This window comes from Narcine bancroftii, chromosome 2 (genome assembly GCF_036971445.1).
Source record: "Narcine bancroftii isolate sNarBan1 chromosome 2, sNarBan1.hap1, whole genome shotgun sequence".
NCBI lineage: Eukaryota > Metazoa > Chordata > Chondrichthyes > Torpediniformes > Narcinidae > Narcine > Narcine bancroftii.
Window position 1 is genome coordinate 37,027,304 of NC_091470.1, and position 27,569 is coordinate 37,054,872.

A 27,569-nucleotide genomic window follows, 5' to 3' on the forward strand; every position below is an offset into this window, starting at 1 on the left:
GGATAGTGTGCCATGAACTTTCAGTTCATACATCATAATACCTTAATATTTTAAGGTGTTAACTGCTTTCCTAACTTATATCTATGTAAATATGCTCCGTGGTCTTGGAGAAACACTATTTCATCCTACTATGCGAGCATGGTATGAATGATAAATAAAGTTGACAACTTGATTTGAAAATGTACTTTTTCAAAAATATTTAAAAATATTTAACAGGACAACGTAGAGGTGACTGAGGTTCAATCCTCATCTCCATTGCTAGCAGGGGAATTTGCATGCTCTACCTTTGACTCTGTTGGTTTCTAACCTGATCTTCCCATTTCCTCCACATCCCACAGACATGCTGGATAGTAAGTTACTTGGTCACCTAATACTGTCCACGATATTAGATGAATGCCAAAATCTGACAGGAATTAGCAGGAGCATAGTGAGAATAGATTAAAGGGAAAATTAGTGGGGTAATCAAATTGTTCTGTGAGCTGGCATAAATTGAATGATCTGACATGACTGCCAATGCTGCAGGAAATATGTAAATCTGCCCAAATCAGACAGCAAATATGTTATATTGTTCTTTCTTTTTCTTACTGTGGATTAGAAGAATGTACATAAACAGACTATACGAGTTTTACAGGCATCATAAATTCCTTGCCTTTTCTATTTTTGAACAATGAAAACAAATCAACAAGACCTCTGCTTGGCTTCTCTCTCCCGCACCCCAAGAAAAAATTGTCTATTGAACCAAATTTCACCACAGTTACAAATAGGCAAATTTTAGTCAGTAACTTTCAGAGGTCATTTTTCAAGTGGCCTAAGGAGTAAGTAAGGAATGCTGTCTGGTTTCCAAGAATCCGTAGGTTATTTGAAAAGTACATCTTCAGGGAAGCAAATTATTTCTGATTTCAGTGGAATCGAGCAGACAGTAGACAGTTCACCTTTAGTGGTTTATAAAGGAGTGAGGAAGGACATTTGTTTGTGCTTCCCCCCCCAACAAATAACATGAGCTCTGCTTCCAAACTCAATCGGAGGAAGAGCACACAGCAGATACGATATGAAGCCATTGGGCAGCTCATTTTTTTTTAAAAGAATATAGTACATCTGCAGAGGCCCATTTCGAAATGTCCAACTCTATAGGAAAAGCAAGCGGGATAATGAAACAACGGTACGAAAGGACAACGTTTTCATTAAAAGTGCATGCCCAGGAAACAAGTAAGCCCCACTCTTGCTGAAGCTTCGAATCTCGGATCATATTTCCCATTTTAACATTTTTTAATGTTAAATTTACGGAGAGACCCAGCTGGGAGGAATTTGCCTTCCAGTGTGATATTTGAATAGGGTTGACAAAGTGGCGTCCAAGAAGTCGAAGGACTGTTTAACTGAAGCCATGGACGCGCGGGCTTCAACTACAAGGGGTCGGAGCCAAGCTGCAAGCATCTTGTTGGTGGGAGAAGTTGGGGGGGGGGGGGGTATCCGACGCCAAAATATGGTGGCATTCCTCAATTCTGATGGGGCTTTTTTTAAAACCCAATCGATAAGACCCGTAGAAGTGAGCACCTCGATGGAGCTTGCGTTGAATCGGCGGTGGGGGGGGGGGGTGGGGGTCGATCACACCCGGGGCCGCGGCTTCGACTTGGCAACCCGCACCTTTGCATCAAAAGTGAAAGCTAAAGAGAGCATTAAAAGTATCTCGGTCTGTCCCACCCTTTGGATCCCCGATCTCGATGTGTCTCCGTGACCAAAAGCTCGATCGGCCCTCTGGTTTTAAAGGCCATCTCGTCGACCGTCCATTCTCAGTCGCTGCGCGTCACCGTTGTCCGGGAGCCATTTTGGTTTCCATGGAACGGGCGGAGGTCAAAGGTTAGGGGGCAAGCCTTTGCACGCGCGAGCTGGAAGAAGGGCCTCCAGGTCACACCCACACACAGATTCAGTAAGTTAAGACGATATTTATTCAAACTGTTGACTTTTCTCAAATAATCTTTGACGCCCGATCGAATGAAAGAACAGGGTCACAATTTCGGCCCAGCGTGATCAAAATGACCAGAGGTTGGGAAAGACCGGAAAAGAAAAGCAGGTCCGTGCAGCATATGTGGAAACAGGATGGAATTTGTCGGACAGGTCCTTTTTTTTTGGCCCATTCCAGTCCGCCCAGACTGTGCGTCCTATCGCATTGGCCCACATGAGGCCAACGTGGTGATGCACCACTGTGTACTGTGACTGGCACTGTGCATATGTTGGGTTCATGGGCCCGCCTTCCCCCGGTGACTCCACCCCCTGGAATCCCCTAATCAAGGCAGTTCAGTCAAGTCCCTCCCTCAGTCTGAGTCCTGGGATCAGGCCAGAACAGGAGCATAGTCCAGCCTTTTGGTACTATTGATAGGGTATCAATTTTAATGCCATAATTTTTTTCTTTGCAATGGACCAGCTGCTAAAGCCGGACAAATTAGGTGCAGATCCTCAAACGCCTGACGCTCCAGACCAATTTGAGTTCTGCTTCAATGACTTCTTGCACGCCAGCACCCAAGTTGTGAGTACTGATGGTGACAAACTCCACGCTGCGAGCAAGGGTCAGCCTTTGAGCCTATACCTTCATCAGAGGCTGCACGAGGTTCAATGAGGCCATGAGTAAACACCAAAGCTGGTACAACCCCAAGACTAATGCGGTCTACGCCAAGCACTTCCTCGCTACGTGCAAACAATGATCCAGTGAGCCCCTCAAGGCGTTCATTCAGGTCCTGTGCGAATTTGGGTGTGCATGCAGCTATAAAGTTGTGACTGCAGAAGGCCTCACAGACGAGCTCGTTCGGGATGCCTGCGTGGTGGGCATCTGCTCAGACTATATCTCCCAGCAACTACTGGAACTCGATGAACTAACCTTGGAAAGGGTGTTGAGGTCGTCAGAATGCTGGATATAGCCCTCTGCAACTCAGCCTCTTTCACATCTGACAACAGCTGCCTTGTGGGGAACACGGGTGCCGCCACCTTGGGATGCAGGGTCCCACTGCGCTGCAGCACATGGGAGTCCCAACCTCAGTGCCACTGCCAAGCCCCTAATGTGCTTCTACTGCGGTTAATAGAAGCACCCCTGGAAGTGCTGCCTGACCAAAGAAACGGCATGCTCAGGGTGTGGGAAGAAAGGACACTATGCTAAAGTATGCAAGTCTAGATCCCCTCTCCTGACCAGCAGACAGTGCAGGCAGCCATCTTCGCTGTCACTTCAGCTGTTACCTGCGTCCCTGAACAACAGCACCATGTGCACGCCGTGGAAGCTACCATCTTTCCAGCCCAGGTCATGGGCACCATGTCACTTGTCCAATACCGACAGCAACTCCAATTATGATAGGGTACTGGCTTCTATTACACTCAATCAGCACACCCCTCACCAACTCGCTCGCTTGATGATGGAAGTCCAAATAAATGGACACCCCATTATTGACCTGTTAGACAGTGGCAACACCAAAGGTTTTGTGCACCCTGATGCAATGCAGGTCTTTTAATGTGGTGAGTCCATCTAGATGCAAGATATCCCTGGTGTCCAGGTCATAGTCAGATGAGACTCCAGGCTACTGCTGGTATCACTAACTGTAGGGGGCACTACTTATGACAATTCTAAACTGTAATGCCCCAGCTCTGTGCGCCAGTAATCCTGGGATTGGACTTCCAGTGCCACCTCAAGTGCATCACTTTGGAAGTCGACAGGCTTCACGCTTCTCTCACTGTCCACAACCACCAATTTTTAAACTGCCTGCCTTCCCCTCCACATGTGACCAATCAGCACACCGCTACCCACATACAATGTCCAACCTGTGGGGTTACACCCTCCTTGTACCCCCCCCATCCCAGCCCCTGTTTGCTAACCTCACCCCCCGACTGCAAGACGATCACCTCCAAAAGCAGGCAATACAGCACAGGGGATAGGGCATTGGCCTCTGATGAAGGTATAGTGCAATAGCTGCTGGCCAAGGGGATCATAGAACCAAGCACAAGCCCCTGGAGGTTCCAGGTCAAGAATGGGGAAAATCGCCGCATGGTTAACTGCAAGCAAACCATAAACCAGTTCACACAGCTGGATGTGTAACCCCCTTCTCCTCATCGCCAATATGGTAAATCAGTTCACCCAATACCAGGTGTTCTCTACCATTGATTTAAAATTGGCATATCATCATCCACCCAGAGGACTGTCATTTGAGGCAGACGGTTGCCTCTACTACTTCCTAAGGGTCCCTTTTGGGGTCACTAATTGGGCCTCCATTTTCCAATGGGAAATGGATCAAATGGTAGACCAGCATGGGCTCAAGGCCATGTTCACAGTGTAATTGGGCCAGTCCCCGGCTGTATGCACCCCTGATGGAACTCCCTCTGTCTCACAGCCTCAAGACACTGAAGAGGTGCTTTGGGTTTTTCTCTGTAATGGGTTCCCAATTACACCGACAAGGCCCAACCCCTGGTAAAAGCCACATCCTTCCCACTCCCAGTGGAAGCTCAGGAGGCCTTCACCCGCATCAAAGGGGACATCTCCAAGGCCATGATGCCTGTCTTGATGAGTCCACCCCTTTCCAGGTGGACAGTGATGCTTCTGATTTCGCCCTAGCAACCACTCTAAACCAAGCGGGCAGACCAGTAGCATTCTTCTCCCCCTCCCTCTATGGCCCTGAGGTCTGACACTCCTCCATTGAGAAGGAGGCCCAGGCAATCGTCAAGGCGATGCGCCACTGGAGGCACTACCTGGCCAGTAATCGATTTACACTGCTGACCGACCAACATGCAGTTGCAATTATGTTCCACAACAAACAGCGGGATAAAATCAAAAATGATAAAATCCTGAGGGGGAGGATAGAGCTCTCCACCTATGAAAACAGCCTAGGAAGCTCAACGAGCCCATGAATGCCCTGTCCAGGAAGACGTGCGCCAGCTTGCAGTCCAACAGGCTTCAATCCCTCAACAATTACCTCTGCCACCCTGGGGTCACTAGGCTTTTTCATTTTGTCAAGGCCAAAAACCTCCCTTACTCTATTGACGACGTCCAAACCCTAACTAGAAACTGCCAGGTTTGCACTGAAGGCAAACCTCGTTTCTACAGACCTGACAAGTCACATCTGATCAAGGCTATTCAACCCTTCGAGCACCTGAGCATGGATTTCAAGGGGCTCCTCCCCTCATCCAATCAGAACCTGTAATCATTGTTGATGATTACTCCGGTTTCGCCTTTGCCATCCCCTACCCAGATATGACCAAGGCCACTGTTAAAAAGGCACTAAACGGCATCTTCTCCCTATTTGGGTACCCGAGCTATATCCACAGCGCTCAGGGGTCCTCTTTTATGAGCGACGAGCTGCAACAGTACCTTTTGGTGCAGGGGATAGCCACCAGCAGAACCACAAGCTATAACCCCTGGGGGGAATGGCCAGATGGAGCGGGAGAAAGCTACAGTATGGAAGGCAGTCCTACTAGCATTGAAGTCCAAGGGTCTACCTGTCTCCCAGTGGCAGGAAGTCCTCCCCGATGCCCTATTAGCAATCAGTTCCCTCCTGTGTACAACCACCACCAACACCATCCCTCAAGAAAGACTCTTTCCTTCCCAAGGATATCAGCGTCAGGGTCAATGCTACCATACTGGCTGACATCCCCCGGCCCAGTCCTGCTCAGGAGGCATGTACAGGGCCACAAGACTGATCCACTGGACGAGAAGGTCCACCTCCTCCATGCCAACCCTCAGTACACCCATGTGGCATACCCAGACGGACATAAGGACACCGTTTATGTCTAGGACCTGGCCTGCACAGGAGACAACGAGACCACCACTGACCCAGCAGCATCTCTCACCCACTGACCACCTCTCCCCTGCTCTTGGGCCCCCTACCTCAACCCAGGCACCAGCTGCTATGACCATCATGGCTGATCCCCATCCCCGACTCCTGCACCCCTAATCCGCCCTCGCTCCCGGGTACACCAAGTGCTGACATATACTACCACCCGACCAGGAATGGGCACTTGCACCACAGCCGGCACCATGATGGTCCACAAGGAACAGAAGACCACCAGACCGCTGAACGTGATGGACACTGGACATTTCCACCCCAGGACGTTTCTTTTAAAAGAGCGGGTGAATGTGGTGATACACCACTGTGTACTGTTACTTGGTTACTGGCACTGTGTATATGTTTGGTTCATATGTATGGCTGGCCCACCTTTCTTCAGTCCCCCGGAATCCCCTAATAAAGACAGTTAAGTCAAGTCCCTCCCTCAGTACAAGTCCTGGGATCGGGCCAGAACAGGAGCATGTTCCAACTCTTAAGGTATTAAAAGCCTGTCATCCAGCAACTTCAGCCTTTTGGTATTATTGATAGTGTATCACCCAACATTCCTTTACTCTGTCCAAATGCCCTTTAAAGATACCATTACACCTGTCTCCACCACTTTCTCTACCAGTTCATTCCAAATATTCACCATCCCCTTCAACTGTCTCATATTAAACCTAGAGCCCTTTGTCCTGGAAAAAACTCTATTTAGGCCCCTCATAATTTTAAACATCTCCATAAATTCATTCCTCAGTTTATTCCAGTGAAATTAAACCCAGACAATATAACAGGCACCTAATTTTTTTTGTTGTTTACAGAAAAATGCTGGAGAAACTCGGCCAGTCATGCAGTGCTCTTTATGTAGGAAAGATAAAGATACATAACCAACATTTCAGGCCTAAACTCTATTCTTATTTACCAATTGAACAGGATAATAGACCTAACCAGAGCCACAGCTGGAGGATATGGGGAATGCCGTGTAGGACTGATACAAGGAGAAATTTCTTCATCTGAAGAATGATGAACCTGTGAAATTCTCTACCATAGAAGGCAGCTGAGGCCAAATCAATAATTACAGTTGTTACAGGCCTAGAAAACACCAAAACCCAGCAGCAATAGAAATTCACCAAGACAAATGCTTACTTAAACAAACATAGTTTTTAATTTTCTTTAAACATTAAAAAAAATCAAGCATTAATTAAGTACTATTACCTTAACTTCACCCCCTTCTAATTTTAAGTGGACATGTATGTAATATGTATAAGTTCAGAAAAGTTCTTTGATTCATAGTCCAATCTCTGTTCTCACTCCTCCAAGTTCATTGGTATCAGACAAATCTTTTACTGTGCACAGAATTTAACATTTATGAATTTTCACCAAGCTTTGGTGTTTAAAAGTAATTGGTTACCACTCAGGAAGATTCTCGTTGGTTTCAGAGAGAGATTCGTTGCTCATTGGACAGACACAAACTGATTCCCTCCGATCAGCCACTTCAGTGTCTTGCTGAAGAAACTTTGCCCATCAGGTTTTTCCAAATGATAACCTCTTCTTCTGCAGGTCACCACAAAATTCCTTTTTGATTCCCTTATTTCAAGTGAAACACTCTAGCCAGTCATTTCCTCTTGTATGGACCACAAGGATTTTGAACAGGCTGAACTCAGACCTTACAACCCATCTTCAAAATGTGGTTTTTAAACAAGCTGCCAGCTTGCCGTGCTGCAGAAACCAGTTATCTCTCTCTCTCTTAGAGAAAGCCTGTTTGGTCTCCTCTCTCTCTCTTGCAAAACTACATCCAGATTGCAGCATAGTTCATCTATTGCTTTCAAAACAATAATCCATTAGTCCACAGCATGTCCAATTAACATCTACTTGTGAAGTCCTTCAGCAAAGCAATTTCCATTGTCTTTACAAAGGCACTGGGCCCGGAGTGTTTGAGCAGAGCTCTTGCAGTTTATATAAGATCTGTTTTGTGAAATGTTTGTGACCTACACTAAAACCCCCAATCTAACTCTTCCAAAAACATCTATATACATAAATATGATATAATCCGTCACACAGGCAATGAGTTAGAAATAGTTCTAATGGCTGAAGAGGCCAAGGGATGTCATAAGAAAGCTGGAATACAGTATAAATATTTTATGATTAGTCATTATTGTATTGAATGGTGAATTACCCTGAAAGGACCAAATGGCCTCTAACTGCAAAAAGAAACTGGAGCGACTCAGCAGGTCAGGCAGTATCAATGGATAGAAACAGTCAGTCCACTTCTCCATCAGAACCCTGCATTTATTTGGTTGAGCCACTGAGTTCCTCCATCTTCTCTTTGTTCACTAGATTCTAACCTGCAGTTTTTTGCGTTTCTCTGGCCTTTTCCCTACTCATTCCCCCCCACCCCCCCCCTCCTCTGTTCATTCATGACTAACCTGTTACAGCTAAAATGTGGCAGCTCCATCCTTCAAGTCTCAAGTCAACTCAGTGCGTCGTGGCCCATCAAGCCACTCGCTGACAGGCAGCGAACACGACGCCCAGAGTAGGTTTTTGTGCTTCTTCCGCGGGCCGTTCAACCTGGAATTGTTCGTATTCTTCACCTCACCGGGGAACATTGGGCTCGTAATCAGGAAAATATTTCCCAAACAATTCGTGTATTCTTTCTTTTGATCCTTGGAGCTCTTCGTCAGTCAAGGGAGTTTTGAGAAGCAGGGTCCCGATTTTACCAGGTTTCATGGTCATGGTCTCTGAACCTTTTCACGGGAACCCGATCATAGTTTTGGGAGGGGCGTGAGGCATGTAATTCCATGTTTTGATTTCTACTCCCCCATTTATTAATAGGCATGGAAAAGATCCGAAGATAGGTGGCGAAGAAGAAGAAGAAGAAGAGGAAGGGGAGGGGGGGAACCCCCAGACAAAGGGCGTATCGCTTATTCCGGGGAAGATGCCATCAGTTTGAATGGGTGGGGCATGGAATGTCATGTCCATCTGGCCACAACCTGAAGACTTTCAGCCCCAGGGTGAACGTTCAACGATGTTAGGTCTTTGGTGAGCAAACGGATTTAGATGTGCAAGCATCTTACTCTGGGGTCACGCGAATACATCTCGTCAAGCCCACCATGGGTTTATTGCTTTTAGGGATCTTTCAAGCAATTTATCGCCCCGAGAAGTGTCATTTTTGAAATGGCAACATGATCATTCCGATTCAGTTCGATAGGGAATGACTCCCAGCCTCCATCTCAATCTTTCACTTCATCCTCCCACAGCTGACGTCAAGGGGAGAAACCTTGAACCCAACAAGCCATTTTCACATGCGTACAAGCGCCGGGGCTGAGAGGCGGGGATACGGGAGTGGGCACAGTTGCACAAAGAGACCAAGTTGGGGGTGTGCGGGGGGAGGGAGGAGGAGGTGGGGGGGGGGGACCTAAAACCAAATACGCACCTCTCCACCATCCACCCATCCATCGAATATGGCGAGCAATCCTTTCGCCCAGCCCTTGGGAGAGGGACAGTGGAGCGAAGGAGGAGACGCCGAGCGAGCGGATGGGAGCGGGCACAGTCATCTGCAGGCGAGGGCGGCACTTGCCGGCGGCGGGGATGCAGGCGAAAGCCGGCGAGCCGAGGGGAAGCAGCCAGACTCGAGGGGACTGCCTGTTACCGGGGCAACTGCCTCCGCAGGTAAAATGGGACTGGGGTGGGGAGCGACTCCTTCGGCCCTTCGCGTACGAAACTGTGCGCTCGTGGCGTGCATTGCCCTGGCAAGAAGAAAACGAGGCCATTCGTCTTTTAGGTGCAGTGAATTGACATTTAAAAGACTTTTTTTTTGCCAAGAAATTGCATTTTTGGGGGGTCCCCTCTGTGAAAAGTTGGCCGGGATTATTTGTCAAGAATATTGGCATTTCTTCCTTAGGTGAAATTTTCAGAACCGATTGAAGTCGGTGTGAAAAGTTCCTTGCACTATCTGCCCAGTAACATTTGAAAGAGTCCCGAGTTAATGAAATATTGCACCTTTTGTGTGTATGAGTCGAGATTGAGCCATTTGTACTTTTTAGGGGGCGAGGACTAAAACGTGAAATAAAGTTAAAACAGCAGATTGATTTGAGTGAGCGCCCTTTGTGCTATTATGCTTGTATAATGTGGATGAATATTTGGAGTGTCAGATGAATCCCACAGACGTGATTGTGAATGCAAACTTGCAAAGATTCATTGTTCACAATGAATGGTTTTTGATGGTTATGACTCAGTTGGAAAACAAACTGAGATTGGCACTCCATGTGTATACTTCAGCATTTTGAGTTGTGTAATTTTAATTGAACAATCTGCAGTCTATTTATTCCCCAAAGGAGATCAGTGTGACTGACTTTATTGGGGGGAAAAATATATTCTAGATTTTGTTTTACAATTTCCCATTGGTGAGTACCTTGTTATTTCTATCCCTTAATAAAGAGATACCGTGCACAAAAGGTACAAGTTCAACATTTTGGCTAAAAATCTTTTGTAAGTAATGAGCTGGGGGTGCAAAGCAATGGTGACCCACCAGAAGTAAGCTCTAGTTGATAGGTTCAGAAATTGGCGCTGCATTCAATGTATTGAGGACGTTGACCGAGAAGATCATTGTGAATTCGTTTGATTTGCAAATGGTGCAAAGTGGAAGGAGCAGCTGAATTGGAGGAGGCGGTTCAGAAAGCATTAACCACAAAAGAGTGGAACAATGGCAGTTGAAATTTGATACAGATAAACATGAAGCAATGCAAGAAAAATGAAAATGCTCAATGTGTAATGTGCAATTAATTGAGAGATCTGGGAACTTTATAATCTTGATGTTGTGAATTCTGAACTTTTCGATAGAATAAGATTGTAAGTCAAAGAATAATAGGATAAACCTCAGGTTTCTCGTTTCTAAAGAAAATAAATTCAGTGATGCTTGTGCTGCGGAGAACGAAATTTATTTTGACCTTGATGGAAATTTTAGGCACTTTTAATTTTACTGTCAAGGCAGAACTGAAATGCAAGATCAGGAGGAGAAGATATCTGTTAAACTAATGAATGGAATGTGAAATTTTGGATCAGCAAATTTTCACAAGGATGAATTGAAGACATTTCTGGAGAGGAGAATTGAGGCAAAAATTTTTGAATTTTTAAAAAAAAATTCATTTTAAATGTCATGATAAAAAGCAGGCTGGAGGTTTTTATGTTGCAGATGGGGGAAATGATCTTCCTCTTTTCTTGCATGAAAAGCTACATTTCTTACTTAAATGGTTTTAATCCTCTGAACGAAGTAATTTTTTTTTGGTAAAGTTAATGGTAGATTTCGTGTTTGGTCTTAAGGAAATAACTCAAATGCTGTTTAAATTATTTATCTTTTTGCTTCCACATCACTTAATAATTCATCCATTCAAGAAGGAAACAAAACATCCTTCTCTGATTGGAAGAGTATTGCAAGTTTCTATGGGAGAGGTTCTGGAATTTTTTTAATGTATGCTTAAATTCTATGAGTACTGCAACAGTGAGGGTGCAGATGTGATTTGTAAAATGAGCCTTTAAAACCTTTTCAAGAATGTATTTATTTTTACCTTTTTGAGGCGGCTTCTTTTATACAAAATGTATTTGCATAAAGTACTTTAGATGCAGTAGTCAGTAACAATCCTGTTGCCTTGTGTTGATAGTACCATTTAATACTTATGAAGGTTGTTTTCATGAGTAGTTGGACAAAAGTTAGACATTTGGAAGCATTTGTTACCTGAATTAATTAATCCATTTACTTAGCCATGAATTTTGTTATCTAATGTAGCAAGATGTACTGTGTAGACATTGGTTTGATGTTAGTTACACTAGTAGCATTTTTCCTTGAGTTTGTATTGCTTTGCTTTTCTTTGTTCGGAAATCTGCAGTGGTGCAAGCAGACCAATGAATTCCTTGAGATTTTAATGTAGATAGAATCTAATTATAATAATTTCCATGTTACTTCAATTAAATATTATGGCACCCTGGCCCAGGAATTAACTGGAAATTTACTGAGACCGGGTCCAATGGAAAAGGAACATTGTCTGAACACCGGCATTAAATGATGTCACTTCACGCCGGGGATTAACCATCTTTACCCCTACTCATATCCACAGTTTGCTGATGCCAGCATGCTGATAAAGCTGGTGGAAAAGGGACAGCAGAAAGATACCTGTTTCCAGGTGAAGGGAGAACACTGATCCCTGGGGATGAGTGTGTTTAGCGGAAAATCAATCATTGTTTCATTTAAAGGTGACCCAGTGGAAATGACACAAAGGGCTTCCTATCCTGGGATATGACACAGGATGCCAGTGGAAAAGGGATGTTGAGGATTTCAGCAGATAGACATGGGTGGGTGGTGTTAGAGGGAGAAGTGGGCAGCCATAATGATGAAGAGCAAATAGAATGACTTGTCTAGCTAGTTCATACCCTTGCCAGTTTACCTTGGTAGAAATGTCATAGTGACACTTGGAAGGCCGGCTTCAACTTGCAGAGTGTTTAACAGATGAATTTTCCCAGGATAGTTATGGTGGACTTGAATGCAGAAGAATGGAGACATACAGCAAAGGTAGAATATGACCCTGGGTAATTTGGCATCACCAAAGGTCAGGGGAAAAATCCTTGGATGAATTCAAGAAGAAAGCAATGTGAGTGGTTGTTTTTCATAGCATTATGACACATGTGCAAACTTTGTATTGAGTAAATAAGATTCTTCTAACTTTTTGGGAATCAAGATAGTAAATGCAGTAGAAAAAGTTGGTTGGACAGTAGCAGATAAAAAAAACATTGCCCAACAAGGCACAGTTGGCCTAGCTGTTAGCACAATGCCTTTACTGCGTTCAAATCCCGTACTGTTTCTAAGGAGTCTGTGCATTTTCCTAGTATCTGCATGGATTTACCCCGGGGTCTCCGGTTTTCTCCCACCTTTTGAAATGTACTGGGCATACAGGTAATGGGGTGCAAATTGGGTGGCATGGACTCATGGGCCGAAATGGCCTGTTACAGTGCTGTATGTTTAAATTTAATTGCAGAGCAGGGCGATAGAAACGTTTTTAAATCAACATGTTGTATTTGATGTAACATATCTTATGCAGAATGCATTTAAATATTAGTTTTAATTAAGTTAAAGAATTTTAATATTAGATAATGGAGTTTTGTTTTCTAACCAAGATGAATTTTTTTGAAGTTGGAAGATCCAGGGTTTACAATTTTAAATAATCAGTATTTGTTTGCTAAATATTTGGCATTAGAGTTTCTTCCAATGTTGCAGTTTAGGCCATAACTAAGAGTTGATTGTACACTTTAGAAATTTGCATTTGTAAGGGTATATAAAAACAAAGTCAGGTACAATGATGGAAATGGTGGGGCAGACAGGTGCTTTCTGGGTTATTAATCCATTTCAAAAAGAGGCTTCTGGAAAAAACCCAAATGGCTTGAAATGCACCATTCGACAACTTTGTGTCCTGTGACAGTCACTGAATGAGCTACTGCATAAATGGCCAAACAATGACCCCCGATTGTGAAACTGCTCTCTGAGGCAGCTTTCTTCATCAAGTATTGGTGCACAGCTCAACTGGTGACACAAAATGCAGGAACCCTACTGTGCATGCGCATGGCTTTTTGGAAAGCTGAAAATGTCATCCTGTCCCACTCTTCCTTCTCCCCACCCCCCCCCCCCCACCCCCACCTCCAAGAAACATTTATGCAAAATACAGCTGCTCTTGAATGTATCTGGACCCTGTAGCTGGAACATCTTGGGATTATATATTGTAAATGCACAAATTCCCAGTACACTGCTGTGAGATACAGAATCAATGCATGTCTGATTAAGTGCAAGATTATTTTCTTATCAATTTTAAAATCCACTGTCAGTTGTCTTGACTATTTTATCGTGCTTTTAGAAATATTTTGAATATAAATATTTCAAACAACTTGTTAATTGAAAACTGAGTACAGTAATTCAATCCCTCAGCAAAAAGCAGTGTGGGTTGATATGTGGCATAACTTTTATGCCACACAATGATCATTTCCAGTTAGATAGTCTAATCATACCCTTGGTTGTGTCAGTATCATTGATGAGTATTTGTTAGAATGATGGAGGTTACTAGTGATTATTTGTCTTTGGTTTCATTCCAGCAGGAAATTCATTGGAGGTCAGATAAAATGTTGTAGCAAAAAAGATTGAAACGAGTGTTGGGGCTACAACGCTGCCTTGCTCAATGCCAGATTGCATTGAGACATGGTAAAGGCACAATGCAACAGTAACTCACCTCCACTTTCAGGGCACTTTGGGATCTCTTTTCCTGAAATATTAATTGTTAAAATCCAATTAAGGGTTCTTTGTTCAGCAACATTCTTAAAACTATATGATTTTTAAACCAGGGAGCTTCCAAATCAACTTAACAGAGGAACTGCTTAAATTTCTATAATTTATTATTTGTGAAGCTATCTTGAGGCAAAGTTGTATTTGATATTATGGGGGATATTTGGGGTTGTCTCATGAAATTGTTTAGGTTTCAACATTTTCTTTTGTGAAATGTGCAATGATGTTTCTTTAACCTGAATTTATTTTTAAAATAAATCTGTCCTGCTGTCCCTTGCATTTTCTTGCATTGCTCTCCCTTGCATTTGCTTGAGATGGACTGATACTGAGTTACAGAATGTGAGCTATTGCTGAAATTTCATCCTTTTGAGGCTAACATCTGTCTTCCCCAATTCTCCATCTACAATCATCTATACCTGGGAATCCTTTGTTGGTCTAAAACTTTTTCTTTCCACAGTAATCCCTATACCAAAGGGACTCTGTGATTAGTAAAGAATTACTTAAGGTGCTTTGTGAGTGAAAAGAAAAAGGTTGAGAACCACTGTTTCAATTGTACCTAATTGACTCGTTATGTGCTCAGTTTCATAACTCCAAAGGAAATGGGCCAATGTCAATTTTTCTCAAGTAAAATATTTCAGTAACAATTGTGTCTAGAGCAGTGGTTCTCAACCTTTTTCTTCTCCACTTATACCTCTTTAAGTTTCTTTCTTTGGCTTGGCTTCGCGGACGAAGATTTATGGAGGGGTAATGTCCACGTAAAAAAGTAATCCCTTACTAATAACACAACATCTATGGCATAGGGATTACTTAAGGTAGCATGTGAGAGGAAAGAAAAAAGTTTGAAAACTGGACTAAAGTTTGGCCTGAATCTCTACTTAGGCACACAAGATCAAAGTGATGAAAAAAAATTTTTTGGAATGTATTCTTGCCTTGCCAATATTTCTTCTTTTAATTTTCCTGTTGCACCTGCAGCAGAGATCTACATGTGGACTTGAAAGGGATTGAAGATACAGCTGCCATTGCACTCCTTTGGAAATATTTATTCTTGGAAATATTTAGTTTATTCAGGTGAAGAGCTGTTCAAATTAGACTCCCATAGTCTAGGGTAAACTTTGGCTCAGTACCATAACACTTTTCAGAGTGAAACATTAAATATTTGCAGCCTGATTGTTAGCCCAAGATGGGGGGGAAAACTTGCCAACCACCTTATTTCTTTCCTCTTGACTCCATTTCCTTGTGCGGAAGAAAGGAAATCAATCATTTGTTATCACTGCAGTTAAATGAGTACAAACAAATGTAATCTGTTTTGAGTTCAAAATACTTCTTGACACTGGTTGTCAAGTGGCAATATATTAATAGCTGTTAGCATTTTCTGATTAATTTGATAGACTGGAATTACTGGAGGGAGAAATTATTTTTAACTACTAAAGTCCAAAAAGAGTTAGAATGACAAACGAGCCTTCATTTTTTTTCTAACTCTGGACTGGACCTTTCTACGATACAATTAAAAAAATCTTCTTGAGGAAAAATTCCAAGAAATTTGATAGTAAATTAATCATAAAATTGGGATATTTCTCAAGATGAGGAGAGATCAAACTGAATTTAAATATCGAGCCAGCTGGAATTGCATTCAAAACCTAGGAGCTGCAAAAATCAGCATTTGTGTGTTTCCTTCATCATGGGTATAGATTTATGTAGGCTGTGCAATTTGACAAAATGACCATGATTATGTGGAATATGCAAATAACTAGGCGTTTTGATGAAATTATTGATGTTTTTGTCCTCACTTTTAAATTTCTATGTTTTTTATTTCTTTAACTGAGTTGAATTTTTTGGATAGTAACCAAAAGAATACTTGCTTTATTTGGTACATATAACCATAACCATATAACCATTTACGGAGCGGAAACAGGCCATGTTGGCCTTTCGAGTCCACACCGGTTCACTGATTTTGTGCACCCTCTTCAGGCAATGGTCCCGTTCTTCTTCTTCTTAACCAGGATCTCAATATCTCTTGAAAACCAAAGTTCCATACACCTTCCATACATCTTACCTGTAATTCTTTTTTCAAGCTTTGCCAATATTGTTGCCACCAATCTTAACAAAATGATGCTAGCTATCTCTGATCATTATATATTCAATGATTACCAATGGTGAATCGAGGGAACATAGCGCCTATTGCAAGCACTGAAATTGTGCCACCCTCCCTGTTAAAACTTGCACATTTTGAAATTACACTTACACTGAAATTACACTTTCACTGAGATTGCACCCCCTCCCCTCCCCTCCTCCCCCCCACTGTTAAAAATTACTTACACGTTTTGTTAAAACAAAACTTACTATGATGGTGGCAGCAGCTGGTCAATGCGGGATCAATGGCCATCTTCATTACCCATAGTTCCACAGGCAGCTGGAACCTCTACAGCTCATCATTACTATCTGCAGCATGCAGTTCCCCCGACATGTAAATGAACAAAACAGCCAGCTGGCTGAGGGGCTGAGGTGAGAATTAAGTTTTGTTCTGCTAAAGTGCATTTCCGTTTACATTTTTGTTTTCATCTTTGTGCAGCGGCTATGAGAAACGACACTAACAGTCTGTGTTAATAACAAAACAATTTATTTTATACCAGTGTAATATGATATTAAACAAACAATAAAAGAATGGATCATGCTTAATGGTGAAGAATCTCTGGAAAATAAAAATGCAATATCTTCTAATTATTAGACTTGGATAAATGCAGATTTTGCTTCTAGCTGAAGAGACCACTATAGTGATCCTTTTCTGACTGTAGTCAGAATCGTCAGTGAGCTGGAGGCACAAAACTACTTGCATCTTGAATTATTTTAATGACTGGAAGTTATTAGCAGTAAGTTTCCCACATGCCTCTGTGCATTTCGTTATATTTGTTAATGATTTAGACCAGTGGTTCTCAACCTTTTTCTTTCTACTCACATACCACCTTAAGTAATCCCCTACTAACCACAGAGAACCTATTGGCACTGATGCAGACTGAAAGGTAGAACCCGTGGTTACATTACTCCGAGATCATCAAAGATCCTCTGTATTAAAGCACACTTTTTGCACTATCTGTCAACATTGCACATTTTTCTCTTCCTTTTATAGTTAATAACTTTTTAGTGTATTAATTATTTCATGTGTTTTATGTAACTGAGAAGCTGCAGCAAGTAAGATTTTACTCCACCTGTACACTGTATTTGTTGATATGACAATAAACTCTTGATTCATTCATTCAAGACAAGTAGAAGGTAGGAGAAAATCAATAATTGATCTGGTGGATGTTAATTGACAAATAGAATTCAATATAGATCACTGATAATTTCTGAAGAAAGAAGTTTAAAAAAGAACAAGGGAAAGGCCATGAATAATGTGAAATTGAAATGCGTATCTGGAATTGATTGCTTGTTTGCATTATCTTTTTACTTGCAGATGCCAGAAGGTTACAGGGCCAGTAGAAACGTAATAAATAGGCACTCTAGATTCTCTATTGGCATTAAGTTATAAGAGCTCATGTAAGAATGGAATAAAATACTGTGAAGACAAAGCTAGCATACTTTATACAGCTCTGTTGTCTAGACAAGGATTGTTTTCATTGGAACTGGATAGGCTGAGTGGAGATGGTAATTGAGGTGTTCCAATTTGAAGCCTATGTCAGTGTTTATAAATGACCCATTAGAACTAATGTTACAAGAGGCCTTGATTTAAAGTAATTAAGTTTGCAAGAAAATTTATTTTCAGTGGTGGGTGTCTGAAACACTGCTTGATAGGTTAATACAGGCAGATTTTCTCTTTGTGATGCATTTCAAAGGTATCCAAGTATCCATATTGTACCTCGCAGCACTACTGACCTGTGAGCTGGAATGTAGGATTAGTGAGTTGGTGTTTTTTTTTTGTTCAGCAGGAATCTGACAGGCTAAATGGAGGCCTCCTCAGTTCTATGATTCTATAAAATGCCTGACTCCATTAATGAATATTTAATAAGCAATTATACGATAAATGAGATGGAGGACTGGAAAGTCAATATACAAACAAGAATAAGTACAAAAAATATAAATGAACTTTTTACACCAAAATGACAAAAAAAAATAGTACTTTGAAGAGCCTGTCCTTTTGCATATAATTTTAGTTTCCCATTGCATTCTTCTGCCTGCGCGCCTCTCTTTCTTGAAGTTTAGAAAAATGATGGGTAACTTGTTCAAATGTGAGCTATCCAAATGTGGTGTGATGAGAGATTTTGAGATGTTTTTATTAACAAGGGAATGTCACAAACAAAAGGATAGTTACAAAATATGGAGTTATTTAAAACTGGGTGCATAGAAGTTTCTTCCCTCAAAAAGTTAGTCAATCTTAAATTTTTAAGCATACAGCGTGGTAACAGGCCATTTTACCCCACCAGTCCGTGCCTCCCAATTTACACCCAATTAACCTACACCCCCCAGTACATTTCAAAAGATGGGAGGAAACCAGAATCCCCAGGGAAAACCCACGCAGACACCAGAAGAGCATACAAACTTCTTACAGACGGCACGTGATTTGAACCCCCATCCCTGCTGGTGCTGTAAAGGCATTGTGCTCACTGCTATTCCAATGTGCAGCCCTCTGGCATTGTCTGCCCTGGATGGTGCTGAAAATACAAACATTTGATCTATTTAAGGCAGAGATTATGTAAATATTCCAAATACTGAAGAATTGAAGGTTCGAGAGAACAGGCACAGGAGGCATTGAGGCCAATGTAGATCATCCATGATCATATTGAATGGAAGGCAGGTTAAGCTTGAAGGTTTCAGTGACCTTTACCTGTTCATACTTTTTTTTTGGTGTGTGTTGATAATACTTCATTTCTGAATGTTCTTTCACTATTAAATCCTGAGGCATTGAAAATTTGCAAATGTGTTCTTTTTGTTTTAATTGGGAAGGATGACTGACAAGTAATTTGGTTTATTTTGAGATGGTGAATTACTGACTGATTTTGTAATAGTGGAGCATGTTTAGACTTGTTTGCTCCACCAACATGCATTAGTTATGTTTTGAGAAAGCTAAAATAGAATCTCTGGAAGCTTGAATCAAAAATAATGTCATAATTTGTGATTTATTTGATTGACCAAAATTGACAAATTTGTATTGAATTAAAACGCATAAATCTGCAGACACCATGGTTGAAGTAAAAATACAAAGCTGGAGAAACTCGGCAGGTCAAGCAGTGGCCTTTATTTAGCAAAGGTAAAAATACATAACAAATGTTTTGGGCTAGAGACCTTCATCAAGGTATGGGGAAAAAATTGTATTGACCTTCTTGCCTACCTCCAATACTTGTGACTATTGTTTATGGTTTGAAAATTATATGTAATTGGATTGTTGCAAGTTCCATGATTGCTTTTGTGGCTCTGTTAAACCAGAAATGAGAAATATTCATAAATAGTTCATTGTTGATTAAATACTATTAACAAAAAGGAATTGCTACATTATACTTGCATTTCAACTGTTAACATTTTTTTTGTTCTGGTTATTTATCTTTTAATTAAAATAGAACAAATTAAGTATTGAATAGCTTTGAAATTATGCAATAATAAGATTAATTAAGATTTTTCATGCTATTTTAGCAAATCAATAACCTGTTCAAAATATTACCTGAATGCTTTCATTAAAATAGCAGGCAGAAAGGAATTTCAATGCACGTGTTAATGATTTCTGCCATATCATAAATAAAAGGCTTATTATAGTCCTCAGTTCTGTTTATTTTCTACCATCTGGGAAAAATTTACTGTGGTGCATGCGTGCCACAGTTTGAGTCGAGGGATCAGGTTTCTTTACTTTTTGTGAAGACAGCACCTTGACATGCATTACATTCAGTATTCACTTCATCAAAGTGACCATACTTCATAAATGTGACTAGAATATGAGTGATTATTATCATCATTTTATTAAAATCAGTTTTTTCAAAAATCAACATACTTTGGATCAGTTGTCACTTTTTTAACTGATACCCAGTAGGCATTACTTTAGTGCGGATGTCATCTACAACTAAATCAGAAAGTTATAAATTTGCTTAATCTAAAACAAAACCCCTGATGCAGTTGTATGAGATCGTTGCATTGACAGAGGTATCAAGTTTTGAAAGAACATTGGCAAATGTTCTCAATCAGAAGGATTTTTAAAAAAATTAACACATACAGCACGGTAACAGGCCATTTCGTCCCACCAATTTACACCCAATTAACCTCACCCCCAGTATATTTCTAACAGTGGGAGGAAACCGGAGCCCCCAGGGAAAACCAATGCAGTCATGGGGAAAACAGGCAGTGCAGGATTAGAACCCTGGTCCCGATCACTAGCACTGTAAAGGCATTGCGCTAACTGCTACCCCAATTGTGCCTCCCCAATAATACATACTGTGAAAACATTTGATGCAGAACTCAATTTCATTCTGTGACCTGGTACAGATTTCACTGTGAACGAGCTATTCAACCACTTTACTGCTTTTGGGCAAGTTGAACATAGAAAACTACAGCATAATATAGGGTGTTCAGCCCTCAATGTTTTGCTGGCCCATATCCATTAAAAAAAATACTGAACCCTCTATTTTTCTTCCATTATATGTGCTTGTTTAAGAGTCTCTTAAATGCCCCTCCTGTGGTAGTTTACACCACCATCCCTGGCAATGCATTCCAGGCAGCCAAAACTTTTATTTATTAAAAAGAACCTCATATGTGATGTCTCCCCAAAATGTCCGCCCCTTCACTTTGTACGTATATCCTCTGGTGTTTGCTCTTCCTGCTCTAAGGAAAAGGTGCTGGCTGTCCACCCTATCTATACCTTTCATGATCTGGTAGGCCTCCTCTCATCCTTCTATGCTTCAAAGAAAACAAAGTCCCAGCTCTGCTAACCTTGCTTCATAGAAATTATTTTTCAATCCAGGCAACATCCTGGTAAATCTCCTGTGCACCCTCTCCATAGCTTCCATATCTTTCCTATAATGAGGTGACCAAAATTGAACACAATAATTGTGTTCCCAACAGAGGTTTGTAGAGCTACAACATGACCTCTTGACTCTTGAGCTCAATCCCCTATTGAGGAAACCCAACATCCCATCAGCCGCCTTAACTATCCAATCAACCTGCACGGTGCCCTTGAGGGATGTATGGATTTGGACCCTAATGTCCCTCTATTTATTCACATTGCTAAGTAACTGACCATTAACCCTGTACTCAGCCTTCTGGTTTGACCTTCTAAAATCCATCACCTCACACTTATCCAGATTGACCTCCTTCTGCCTCTTTTATGCCCAATTCTGCATCCTGTCTATATCTGTTGTAACCTATGACAACCATCAACACCTTCCACAACTCCTCCTACTTTTGTTTCATCTGAAAACTTATTCTTCTGCATCAACATCTAGGTAATTTATAAAGATCAAAAAGATCCAGAAATGATTCTTATGGAACTTCTCTAGTCACTGACCTAAAGGCAGAATACTTTTCCTTCCACTACTACGCTCTGCTTTCTACATGTAAGCCCATTTTTTTAAAAAAAAGGTTCTATGGATTGCTTGGACTTTCTGAATGAGTCTCTTGTGGGGGGCCATGTCAAAACCCTTATTAAAATTCACATGGACCACATCTATGTCCTCCCCCATCAATTTCATGTACTTACTTTTTAAAAAAAATTCAATTAGACTCGTGAGGCACAACCTTCCCTTCACAAAGCCATGCTGACTATCCTTGAGTATACTGGACTTCTCCAAATGCTCCTAGATCCTTTCCTTAAGAATCTATTCCAATAGTTTGAATACAACTGATGTAAGACTCACTGGTCTGTAATTCCCAGGATTCTCTCTCATTCCTTTATTTTTAAACAAGGGGACCATATTTGCCATTCTCCAATCCTCTGGCACCTGTGGCCAAAGGGAACTCAAAAATCATAGCCTCTGCCTGTGGTGGTACACCACCGGCCTACTGCAGGGGGAAACCTCTGTACCTGCAGGAGTGTAATGGGACAGGACAACACCTGGCCGGCTGCCAATCAGTCAGCCTGAATGGATCAAGCCCCACCTGGTCAGGTGTCAACCACCCTCTGGGATATAAGCCTGCACCGTCCTCCCGAGGCCTCACACACTGAGTTGCTGCAGCTGCAGCCACAGCCAGCCTGGCTCTATGGAAGTCTTTGTGGATTAAAGCCTGTTGTTCAGTCTTTACCTTGTGTGCGTCTGATTCTGTCTAACAGCGCACTACACTGCCCCAGCTATCTCTTCCCTCGCTTCCCACAATTTACTATCTCATCTGGCCCCAGGGACTTATCAATCTTAATGTTTTTAAGAAGATCCAACACTTTTCCTTAATCTCAACATTGTCCAGCACACAAGCCAGTTCTATTCTGTCCTTGCCCTGATATAGGTCCTTTTTTTCTTGTGAATACTGAAGCAGAATATTAATTTGGGACCTCCTCCAGGCACATGTTGTCTCATTATCCTTTAGCAGCCCCACCTTCATTCTTGTCATCCTTTTGTTTTTCACATATGCATAGAACGCTTTGAGGTTCTCTTTATCCTACATGCCAAGGCCTTCTCATACCCCCTTCGAGGTTTGTCCTCAAGCTTCCTGCCTAACATCTCCTCATGTACTTTTCTGTTTACTGCTTCTTATATCTAAAGTATGCTTCTTTCTTCCTCTTGACCAGCTGCCTCACCTGTTTTGTTAACCACCATTCCCTTTACCTATCATCTTTTTCCCCATCCCAGTGGGGAAAACCTATCCTGAACCCAACAGAAGTGGTTCCTAAATTTACTCCACATTAGTTCTGTACTTTGATCTTTGAACATCTGTTTTCAATATACTCTCACTAGTTCCTGCCTCATCCCATCATAATTCACCCTTCCCCAATTAAACACTTTCCCATTTTGTCTTATCCTTAGCTATGCTAAAGCTCAAGGAGTTGAGGCACTCTCACCAAAATGCTCACCCACCAAGATGTCTGCCACCTGAGCATGTTCATTACCCAGTATAAGAGCCAAAGGCTCATTTCTTATCTTTCTTGGGCATCAGCAGTGTCCACCAGGGTCTGTAGGCCTCTTCCTGTTGGGCGCATGCATGAAAGCTAGCACTGTTTATGGAGTCACAAAGGAGCATGATGGCACGTGGTTGGTTCTGCCGCAGCGGAGGCTTCAGCAGAGCCAGCATGTCCACCAGTACGCAGGCGCCATGGACTGAGTTGATGCATGCGCACTTGGCTCAGCGGCTAGCAGCAAGTGGTCAGAGCCAGGGCCAGTGCATGCGAGTGTTTACATGCATTTAAAAGTAGGTTCGTTAGCCCACATCATCAGTTGGGCAATCCAAGGAGGGGGAGTTAGGCATTGATAATTTCTGTTGATAATTACATTACATTGGACTGTTACGTTATTGGAACATTATAAGGTTGCATGTTGTGATTAATCGGTATTTCAATAGAATGTTAATTTCTTCTACAGTACTTTTTGCTGTTGATAATGAATGTTACTATAAACTTCAGCCCTTTTTGTGTTTGTTAATAAAGACTGTTTGAGAAAATTCATATGAGCTTTGTTATCTATTTATTCAAGAAACGTGTCGTAGACAAATGCCTCACTTCTCATCCAAGCAACTATTTTATTGATTGAAGTCGCTACACCCAGAATTAGATCCAGTATAACCTCTCCTCTCATTGGTTGGTCCACATATTAAGTCAGGAATCCTTATTGTACACACCTGACGAATTCTATCCCTCTTGCAGTCAGGAAGGGGCAATCAATATTAGGAAAGTTAAAGTCTCCCTCAAGAACAATGCTGTATTTCCTGCACCAAACCAAAATCTGCCTGCTTGTCTGCTCCTTGGAGCTCCGAGGGCTATTTGGGGGCGTAGACTACTTCCAGTACAGTGATTGCTCCCTTCCTATTTCTGACTTCCACCCACACCGATTCAGTGGACACTGCCTCAGTAGCGTTCTCCCTTCCTAGAGCCATGATACAATCTCTGACCAGTAAGGCTACCCCCTTTACCTCCCATCCTGTTCCTTTTAAAACACCTAAACCCTGATACCTGTAACCTGCATCAGCCAATCCTGGCCTTCCTCTAGCATTTAGACCATGATAGCTTAACACAAGGTTTCAATGGTTATGAAACATTTGTGATTTCCAGAAATCGGGATTAAAAGTCCTATAATTTTTTTTTCTTTAAACAATGAAATCTATTGTAATATTCTACTGTGATATATATTTAAAAAAAAAGATAAAGCTTTATAGGAAGCCCGAAAAGCAAGTTGCCTGCATGGTGATTATCAGTCTACTTTTTGTTGCAAACCACCAGAGAATGGTGTCAGTCAAGATGTTAAATGAGAATTTGTTAGTTCTTATTACTCTATTATCAATCAATCAATACATTAGAAAAATGTATATCACACAGGAAAAAGCTTCATGCTTGGAATACCAAGTGCGACAGGGGTGGGGATGGAAATCCTCTAATGCCACCTGGGCTTTAGCTTGCAGTTTTGATGTTGATGTTACTCTGTTGACAGTTATCCATGTTATTTCCTTTTATAACTTTTGTTCTGCCTGTCCCTTTCACCTTGTGACAGAGTCACAGACTGTTTCTCTTCTCACAAATGTTGCTTGACGCTGAGATTTCTGACTGGCTGAGTTTTTCCACCCCTTTTCTAGATTGGCAAATAAAGAATCACAACACATTTTCACAAGGATACGGAGGTCTCTTACTACTTTGCAGGGGTGTTTGTGAGGTACAGAAACAATGATTAGATACTTTAATTGTTCAAAGTTGTTGCACAGGTTGAGCAAGGCCATTTATAAACAAAGCAATGAATGCAGCTCGTTTCTAGTGGAAAGGAATTGAAAAATTAAATGTTTTTGAACCTTGGATAGTAACTTGTAATGTTTTTATTTCTGGGTGCTGTTATGAAAAGGGACAAAGAGGCACTGGAGAGAATGCTGAGATGATTTACAAGGGCTACACCAAAACTCAAGGTTTCTGTACAAGGTGAAATATGAACAACTACACCTTTTCCCCCTGGAAGAAAGACTGAGTAATTTAATAGAGGTCCTTAAAATTTTTTGTAGACCTTTGAAGAGAGAATATTTCCACTTATGAGAAAGAGGCAGTTATTAAAATGTGGTCATCGAAAATCATAGCAGGGAATTTTTTTTTAACCCAGAATGCTGTAGAAGTTCCTTTAACAAGGAGTTGTTGAAATCAATAGTATAGATGTATGTAAGGAGAGGCTGAACAAATATTTTAAGAGAACAGAATGAAGAATTATAATAGATTTGAGAGGATGAAGGAAGTTGATTGGAAAGTAAGTGCGACATCAATTGGTTGCTGTGACCAATTAAGAGAAGCAGAGATAGGCTCAGCAAGAGATTTTTACAGTATATCCTAAAAAATCAAATACTTGAGGACGTGTATTTATGATGGGGGTGGGGGGGGTGGGATGGGAGGAGGAAGAGGAGTTGTTTAACAGTGGTGGCCACTTGGAATGGGCTGCAAGAGTAGAGGTTAGAGCAGATTCAATAGTAGCTCGTAAGAAGCTTTGAGATAGATACATGGAAATGTAAAGGAGAGATGTGTACAATGCGCAAACAGCAGAAATTTCATTGAATTTGTTATCTTTAGTGCAGATATTGGAGGCTGAAGATTCTATTATTGTGCTGTACTGTTCTAAATTCTATATTTATTTCTGCACCATATGTCCTATTTTATGCAACACCAGATAATTTTGATGGGTAATCTCACCTTGTTAACGCCAGTAGGCTGTGGGACCTCACCATCAAAATCTTAAATCCAGAGGGTCAGTGCAATCAGACCTCCAGATCAAACATAAGTGATTGTAGCTATGGGGAAACACAGATGGGTCAGATATTGGAAAATTGAGGCTAATAATGTTGCAAAAATAATTGTTGCATTATGTTAGCCTGGAGATGCAGTGTGGGATCGCGCCACAAGATTATCGTTATGCTAATTTTGTCTTGCCGCAGGGGCAGATGTTGGTTGCTGCTTTTCGTAAGAGTTCATAATGGCAAGCACGACCAAAGGTTAACTTGCTTCATGTTGGCTTGCAGCTTGTAAGCCAACATGCATTTTGGTTGCCACAACTGTAGATTTCAAAGATAATGTGTTAGATTGCAGATAATGAGTTAGAGTGGAGAGGTCTTGCATAAAACCTTGCTGGTTTTTCAAATGGGACTTGCTCTTGAAATATCTTGAATTAGTGGGAAAATGTAGCCCCTTTTCCTCTCCTCCATACTTTTATACTGCCACTCGTTCTTGCTGTATGTTTTATTGCTCATGGGATTGTGATAAACTTGAAACTAGTTTGTGCAGAAGCTTGGTTAAATCTCCAAAAATAGCATCTGCTACACCTCTCCCTGATACTTTAAAGAACTCAGAAAAGAACAAATATTTGTACAATCATAGCAACAGTCCAATAAAAGTAAATCAGCCATTCACCTGAAAGCAGCTGATGTTCTCTTGAAACAGATCTGGTGAGAATTATTTCCTCCTCTGAGCGCATGTTTAACTATTGTGATAAATGGGCATTAGTTCCGATTCCCAGATATCAGCATCTGGCATTTTTAATCTAGCATGTGGGATGTCATTTTAATCAACATGCCCTGATTGCTTTCTGTAGGTCCAAAAGCAAAATACTGCCGATGCAGAAAACCTGAAATTAAATCAGAAAGCATGCACAGCGAAATGACTAAGTTTTTGGATCTTTCCCAATTCTAACACAGCCTCAATGACTGAATCATTAATTTTTATTTTCTCTGCTTGGTCTTCTGATTATTTTCAGTGTTTACTGTTTTTTTTTAAACTTTGTGGATGTTAAATGCCCATGCATCGCCACCCTCAATGTGATGTTAGGGTTACTTTGCCCTGATAAATGTACACATGCATAACATGTGCTGTTTTGGAATTAAAATAGCAGGCTGGGCACACACAAAATTGCAAAGAGGATACTGTGTGAAATGTTACTTGATGAATACAATTTTCTATACAGTCTGCTATGTACGAAAGGGAGTTGTTAAATGTGCCATACTATAAACTTGTTAGGAATACCTGTATATATTACACAATGTAAATAAAGAATTGCTTTGAGCCATTTCAATTTAACAGATTTGGTTGAAAATTGTAGTTAATGCTAGCTTTTTGCTGAAAAGTCCACATATTGGCCACGTGATTAAGGGGTGGTGATGTGCACTCTGAGGATGGCAGCAACCGAATCTATCGTCATTATCTCTGTTCAACAGCAGGAAAGGTCAAAGTGATGGTGATGGAGGGTTCTACCATTAAAGCAATGGAAAGTTATTTCTGACTCCATAAGTGAAATTCCAGAATGGTGTGTTGCCTCCCTGGTGCTGTCTCTGATAAGACATTCTGAACAGGGGATCTAAAAGATCCAGAGGAAAACTTCACCACAGCACTGAGG

At 41.5% G+C, this 27,569-nt stretch overlaps 2 protein-coding genes across 10 annotated transcripts in view; one reads left to right on the forward strand and one right to left on the reverse strand.

Moving 5' to 3' along the window:
* The window catches only part of lrrc9 (leucine rich repeat containing 9), a 168,586-nt gene extending 166,759 nt beyond the window's left edge, over positions 1–1,827 (reverse strand). For all 8 annotated transcript variants that reach the window (XR_011351144.1, XM_069916304.1, XM_069916303.1 and 5 more), the window contains exon 1: positions 1,699–1,827. The gene's annotated coding sequence lies outside the window, so the exon portion shown is untranslated. The remainder of the gene's footprint in view (positions 1–1,698) is intronic.
* Positions 1,828–1,847: 20 nt separating this feature from the next.
* The window catches only part of rtn1a (reticulon 1a), a 206,842-nt gene continuing 181,120 nt past the window's right edge, over positions 1,848–27,569 (forward strand). Inside the window, exons 1-2 of one of the 2 annotated variants that reach the window (XM_069916313.1) lie at positions 1,848–1,924; positions 8,622–8,828. Coding sequence is in view for 1 of the 2 variants with exons in the window: in XM_069916310.1 (XP_069772411.1) it covers positions 9,251–9,458 (208 nt within the window). In the remaining variant the exon portion in view is untranslated. Of the gene's footprint in view, positions 1,925–8,621; positions 8,829–9,185; positions 9,459–27,569 lie in introns of those variants that run through there. The other variant, XM_069916310.1, reaches the window with a different exon arrangement.